A 7,258-nucleotide genomic window follows, 5' to 3' on the forward strand; every position below is an offset into this window, starting at 1 on the left:
GGAGAGGAGAGGGGGTTTGAAAGCTTTTGATAGCTGCTTCAATTTATTTCCATAAACATCCCAAAGTATTCCTACAAAACGTTGTGTCACCAAACCATCTATCAATGCATTCTGCAAAATCAGAAGTATATAAGTTAGGATTAATTCATTTGGATTATCAGGCCTATGTACTTTTTTACAGTACTGTAACATATTGATGGGTTGCAAGCATTCCTAAGAGAGTTAAAAGACAAAAACATGGCGGCCATTGTGGTACCGTTAACATTGGATGCTAATGAGAAATCTTTTGTTAAATGGTACCAACATTGCCGCGATGACGTAACGTGCAAACGAAAAATTGTACTGCATTATTGCATTGTAAACAAGTGTAGTCTGGTGATCGATAAAGCAGTTCCCAAATAAATCTTTTTGTGAGTAATATTTTCCCATTGCAGACGGCGAGACCATCTACGCGCAAAACAAATCAGGATCTCAGGCGATTAAAGTTTCTCAAAACAACTCAGATAATGGAATAGGTTCATTCGTTTTGTTTTCCCATTTCAGTCCACGTGTCATTCCCTTGGGGATTGTTACGTGTTCGCGAAAATGCTTGTTATATAAAACACATATAATTGTAAATGTAGAAGAGATTTAAACCAAAGAATCTTTTAAAATATGGAACACATTACGATCAATCTGAATGGGTCTAACAAACCTCCCGGCTAAATTAGCAATTATGGATCATTTTTTCTGGTTTCTCACAAATAATTTATATAAACGAGATTTGAGTTTTACATAGGCGGCGAAGTGGGATGAATTATTCAAATCAATATTGTTGAGGAAATAAAACTCCTAGCTAACGTTATCATTGTTGGAGGTGGTTATTTGAAAGAGAAATGAGAGAACCAGAAATAAAGGAAAATAAATTACTTCGTTTTTTGCTCTTTCCTCTCTCGTCCCCTTTACGTACTGCAAAAAAAGTGTTTAAATACTGACAACGTAGCATTCTTTTGTATATGGGTGTTATCTATAAATAGTTACAGCAGTCCATCTTTTCTGAACATTTTTCGCCTTATTACATTTTGTATTGTTATTGTTTGCGAGAGGAAAGACAGAGACAGAGGAAGGAAGGAAGGAAGGAAGGAAGGAAGGAAGGAAGGAAGGAAGGAAGGAAGCAAGCAAGCAAGCAAGCAAGCAAGCAAGCAAGCAAGCAAGCAAGCAAGCAAGCAAGCAAGCAAGCAAGCAAGCAAGCAAGCAAGCAAGCAAGCAAGGAAGGAAGGAAGGAAGGAAGCAAGGAAGCAAGGAAGCAAGGAAGCACTAAGGAAGCAAGGAAGCAAGGAAGCAAGGAAGCAAGGAAGCAAGGAAGCAAGGAAGCAAGGAAGCAAGGAAGCAAGGAAGCAAGGAAGCAAGGAAGCAAGGAAGCAAGGAAGCAAGGAAGCAAGGAAGCAAGGAAGCAAGGAAGCAAGGAAGCAAGGAAGCAAGGAAGCAAGGAAGCAAGGAAGCAAGGAAGGCCGAGAAAGGAATAGTATAAAATTGATGGAACAATGCAACGAAAGATAACGAATGAAAGAAGAGACAAAAAGAGAGAAAGAAAGAAAAGAAAAATATTTTGTTTTGCATTAACATCGACAAACTTCGCAAGGCAGAATCGTTTACAATAATCAATCTTTATAACAATGGATGCTCAGGCAAAGCTGCGGCAATTAAGATAAAGTCTGCATAATCACTTCCACTATAATTCCAAGTTATGTTTAGTTAGGTTGTGATCGAAAACGAGAAACGCATTAAAAACCAGTTAAAAAACCCCTCTCTCAAGCTTATCTAACTGTTATCTCATTATATATCTCATTACATGTTATGAGAATAATATACGGACCTGTTAAAGGAGCTATTTGGATCTAATATATTAATTCAGACGAATATCAGCCGTATCATGGACACAACCTTCTTTGGCAACAACACGAGTCTGCTCCCACCTGAATGAGCACCTTTTATTACCAATTTTCTTTTTAATTCATCTTTTTCATGTACTTAACAAGCCGTTAACTTAGCCTTGCAGGATTAACAATTTGTCTTTATTGATATTGAGGTCTGCAAAATCCCCTCTTTTTTATCATTAACGGCTCGATTGTTTGTCGAATTGATTTAAAAAATTAAAATTAATTTCGCCGCAGGCCAATTATTTTTTAACGTTAACACAGGTAAACTAAACATTTTTTAAGCAGAAAGAAGCTACCGGATTATTTCTTTTTCAATATGATTTAATGAGTTTGTAAATGGAAACGAGTATAATAGTTGGCAAGAGGTTACTAAAGCCAGAGCAGTACGGATCTTTGTTGATCGCAAAGGGAACAACGTAGAGACGTCGAGGTAAGGTGAAGTGATTTTAAAGGGGAAAAAGAAAAAAGAAAAAAAACAGAAGAGAAAAGAGAGGAAAAACAAAACAAAACAAAAACAACAAAAACTGGTGGCTTTAAATTTGTTTTGAAGAAAATTATTTCTGCGTCATTGGTGCAGTAGCTTTCCTTTTCCTAATATAAGAAAAAGTTAATACATTTTTTTAAAAAAGAAACGGGAAGAAACAGAAATAAGGAATATATTTTTTTAGACTTTTTCTCATTTATTTATTCGCGGGAAAAAAGTAACAGCATTTTTATAACAATATTATTTGATATTTATTAATATTATGATATTCATCAATTTATGAGGCTAAATTGGCTACTAAGGCTAGTTTACCGAAACGACTAAAAAGTAGGAAAAATCCGAAGCGATATAAAACTAAGTTTAGATAATTTTAGATTTATCCAATTCATCTTTAGAAATACCTGAAAAACGTTCAACTTTTATTTATTGAACTTTTAAGTAAACTTCAAATCGAGATGGAACTACGTCATGACCAACGTGACCGACGTCTGCTTGTATGGATACTTCTGGTCAGCGTACTTCTACATAACGTCACGTGTAAAGGTAACCAAGTCCGTTAATGAATTTCATGCTTTGGGCTCCCTGTGGTCTTGCATAATTTGTTTTTGCTGAAGAGGTCCGCAAGTGACTCTTGACTCTTATTTTTTTGAAAGTCCGGAAACGTATTGGTTAATTTGCAATGATATAAATGACAAACTTTTCGTCTTGCCAAAGATATTTTGCTGATATAAAATAACGTTCGATTCCTTAAAGCTCGGGAACTTTTTTGAATGTCATAGACCTTGCCCATTTAGACAGAGCAGAAAAACGACAAGGCTGCTACTTTCGCAATTTTTTTCTTTATCTCTCATTCATGATAAAAAACGTTTATTGTTTCATTCGTGTCTCTTGTGCTTTAAACTTTTCACAAAATTCTGCTAACCTCGAGCAATTCAGTCTACTTCGAGGTATTAGCGAAAATGTTAGTTTTTGTGCTGATCAAAATATCATCTCTCCCAACGTTCAGGGCGTTATATCTCAAATACGCATTCCTTTAATTTCCCAGAATTTTGGTATTTTGTTAATCAGCCCCAAAAGAGCCTATTTATGAAATATAAAGCTTATTAACGCATAAACGTCGAAAGTAGAACCCGTTTTTCTGCCCTGTCGCCCATTTATTCGTACGATTTTTAGGTATATATTTTTTCATAGGCCCAGAAATGAAGCGAACGTCCAGTACCTGCCATTGTCATAAGGACATAGGGAGATGTATTACTAAAGACGATGGCAGTCAAGTCTGTTCGTGCCCTGAAAGGTACAGAGGCCGCATGTGTGAATGTAAGTATTGAATACACATCATGAATATTTAGATTAGAAATACTTTTCTGGATTGCGATGTTGTCATAAGGTGCGCATCCAATCTCGTACCCAGAGCCCTTATTTCTTACTGCGCATGCTCGACGAAATAATTGGGCTCTGAAAAACTCCAAACCGGAAGACCCAGATTCTGGGTTTCTCGCACATGCGCATTATGACAGACTAGGTAAATTCAAAATGGCGGACGATGTTCAACGAGCATCTGAATTTGCGCTTGGAAAATTAGGTTTTGAAGATGGTTTTCAGTTGAATTAACTCCGAAAATATCTATTGGATGGACATCAATACAATTTCCATTACAAAACCGGCAAAACTTTGAAAAATCCGGCCCTACAGGCTTTTTTGGTGTACTTAATTCGAGACGACGTCTTGTTTGTTTTCCGGTATCTTCCTTTGTTCTCGAGAACCAATCACAGCACAGGAAATATTGGAGTTTTCCAGAGCCCAATTATTTCGTCGAGCATGCGCAGTAAGAAATAAGGGCTCTGGGTACGAGATTGGTGCGCATCAGAAATAAATTTTATTTTCGAGCATGCGCAGTAAGAAATAAAGGCTATGGGTTATTTCGTCGACCATGCGAAGTAAGAAATAAAGGCTCTAGGTACGAGATTGGTTTTTTCGTCGAGCATGCGCAGTAAGAAATAAAGGCTCTAGGTACGAGATTGGTTTTTTCGTCGAGCATGCGCATTACGAAATAAAGGCTCTGGGTACGGGATTGTTTTTTGCGTCGAGCATGTGCAGTAAGAAATAAAGGCTCTAGGTACGAGATTGGGTTGGGTTCATAATAGTATATCGTTCTATCGTAATCTTTTACTAACATAAGTTGATACAATTTGTTAGTCGACTGCCGTAAAGCGTCAGATAAGGAATGCCAAAGTTTAAGGAGCTGGAGCATCTGTGTAAAACATCGGGATTGGATGCAAGCGTGCTGCAAGAGAACTTGCGAAGGTAATTTAGTTTCACTTTCTAATCTAGATCTAGTGCGTGACAAAAATATGTAGAATTTGGATTACGTGACATGCGTGACATTATATATATAGACCTCTTGACCTCTGTAAAGGTTTGTATTGTTGAAGTTGTGCATTCTTTACTTTACTGTCGGTATTTGTGAATATTTAGACACTGAAATGAGGTAACACTGAATAAATGATTCTGCAATCAAGGAACACAGCAGTGTTTTGCATAGCGTTTTTGTTATTGGCTTCCGTCGATCAAAATATTTACTACTAGCTCAGACCGTTTGAGTGAGAAAATTTGAGTGAAGGAAGTCAAAAACCCACACATATCGAAGTATAGGCTTGTTATCTTGCTGGCGTAAATATGAAAATGGGCATGCAAATTAAAGGAAAATGTCTGGACCATAATTCTAATATTTGGTGCTTCTATTAGGGTTCAAAAACACTTGTGCCGACGTTAATCCTGTGGATTGCAAATGGTTGGAATCACATGGTGAATGCAAAAAGAATCTAAACTGGATGAGAACTTGCTGTGGATTATGTTTTGGTAGGTAGGGTCATCGACTAGAACACCATTCTTGGGGTGCATGTAACGTCAAAGCCGCCATGTTGGTTGACTATACAAAGCATCCCTCGTTAAGCTTCTCTCGTTTCATCGTTTTGAATAAAAAAGAGTGAGCCAGCAACTTCCAACTGTCCATAAACTCTATTGAAACGTTTTGACCGTATATATATATATGCAAAAACTTTGACCCTTTTGTACATATATACAAGTATACCAGAAATTATGGGATATCATTCCTGATATTTTTTGAGCTGTCTATCACTAGGGCTTTCACTAGTTTATGTGTGTATTTATATCGAGAGCTTTTTCGGTCACGTGGTTGCACTTCAAGAATGGACGCTTCCTCACGCGGCTGAAACAAAGATTTTTTCTACGCGCTGCCTCGCATTCAAACGTTCCAGGATGAAGCAACGCGAGGTTAAAAGCTCATGAGAATAAACATGGCGCCGTGATAAACTGAGTCAATGGCTTGTTCAACGAGGTCGTCCCTAAACTTACGCTCGCTTTCGACATTCCTCTTTGGTAGGATCGAGACTAGCGTGAGTATAGTACACTCGCCTTTCACATCTGATGTCTCGCATCCGATTCATAGAATCGAGGTTACATGCCAGTGGGGCTTATTGGGTCAATACCTGGGTTTTTCTCCAGGGAACCTGGCTTTTCTCTCTCCGAAAAACCTAACCAGCTAAACTCCAATTCATTCCACGAATTAGCCATGCACTGACTTAGATCAGCCCAGAGGTTGTTTCAGGGTTCGATCTGTGAGTTAGCCGTGCCCTGACGTAGATCAGCCCAGAGGTTGTTCCAGGGTTCGATCTGTGAGTTAGCTGTGCCCTGACTTGGATCAGCCCAGAGGTTGTTTCAGGGTTCGATCTGTGAGTTAGCCACGCCCTGATTTTGATCAGCCCAGAGGCCGTACCGTTGTTGTAACGATAAAATTTGAAGGATTTTAAAATCCGTATTGTTGGATGTTAAAGCATAGAAAGAGGGGTTAAAGGGCGTGCTAACGGCCTCCTGGAAACTGACGAGCTACCAAAAGTGATACCAACAAGAAACAATCTTTTTTTCTTCAGACAACAATCCAAAATGTAAAGACAAAAATCCCATTCAATGTCCTCTCTGGAAAGAACGCGGAGAATGCGAAAAGAACATCAAATATATGTACAAAAACTGCTTAAAAAGCTGCATCGGCTGCTAAAAGGGACGCAGTTACCACACAGGTAGCCCAACAACAATTTCAAGACATCACGTAACGAACAGTAACAAAATGAATCCAATGTAGTAAGTAAACTATAATGATATTAAACAGCTTTGAAAATAGTGTGTTTAGTTTGTTGTTGTCATTTTGAAGAAAAGTCATGTACGACGCAGTGTTATGTTTATTATAGTAAATTAATTTGGTGATCGCATTTCTGTGCCCTACCACGAAGTACTATGCGACTAAATCTAAAGATATCGATCTAGAATTCTTGATCCTGGTCTTATTATTCGGGCTCCCTGTAGACGTTCGTTTTAATTTTTTCTATCCCTCACAAATCGCTAATCTGTTTAGGTCGTATGCGCTTTGCTTATGGACATACACTTATTTCAATAAAGTTAGTCACCTGAAAAGCTACAAAGCTGAGACCGACAAGGATTATGGGTAGATACATTTTACGTGTTTCAACCGCTTGATAACTGTTGATGGACTCAAGATCTTCTACCAGTTACAAGCTGACCTCCTCTGAGCATCCTCAACTGCTGCAGTTTGTGTCAAAAGCTTTATTTGTTGGATATAAAACATTTCCCCATGATTCTCAGCGATCACGGCTTTCTAGGTTTTTGGTGACTAACTTTATTGAAATAATTATATAATAACAGTGAACTCAAATCCAACTAGTGGTCTATATCATGCTGCGTTCTGATTGGATGAGGTACTACTAGCCTACTAGTAGCGAAAAGTGCCAGCTTTGAAAACTAAAAACATTCAATTTAACTG

The 7,258-nt window shown here is 38.0% G+C and overlaps 1 protein-coding gene across 1 annotated transcript; it reads left to right on the forward strand.

The window, feature by feature from the left end:
* The first annotated feature begins 2,212 nt into the window (after positions 1 to 2,212).
* Positions 2,213 to 6,601, forward strand: LOC116290072 (uncharacterized). The gene is made up of 6 exons (XM_031697053.2): positions 2,213 to 2,349; positions 2,843 to 2,946; positions 3,595 to 3,720; positions 4,600 to 4,707; positions 5,149 to 5,262; positions 6,354 to 6,601. The coding sequence occupies exons 2-6, from the start codon at positions 2,859 to 2,861 to the stop codon at positions 6,476 to 6,478; spliced, it is 561 nt and encodes a 186-aa protein (XP_031552913.1). The 5' UTR covers positions 2,213 to 2,349; positions 2,843 to 2,858; the 3' UTR covers positions 6,479 to 6,601.
* Positions 6,602 to 7,258: the final 657 nt, after the last annotated feature.

This window comes from Actinia tenebrosa, unplaced genomic scaffold, assembly GCF_029948245.1.
Source record: "Actinia tenebrosa isolate PJP-AT-01 unplaced genomic scaffold, QUT_ActTen_1.0 PGA_scaffold13__45_contigs__length_12533684, whole genome shotgun sequence".
In the NCBI taxonomy this organism is placed as follows: Eukaryota; Metazoa; Cnidaria; class Anthozoa; order Actiniaria; family Actiniidae; genus Actinia; species Actinia tenebrosa.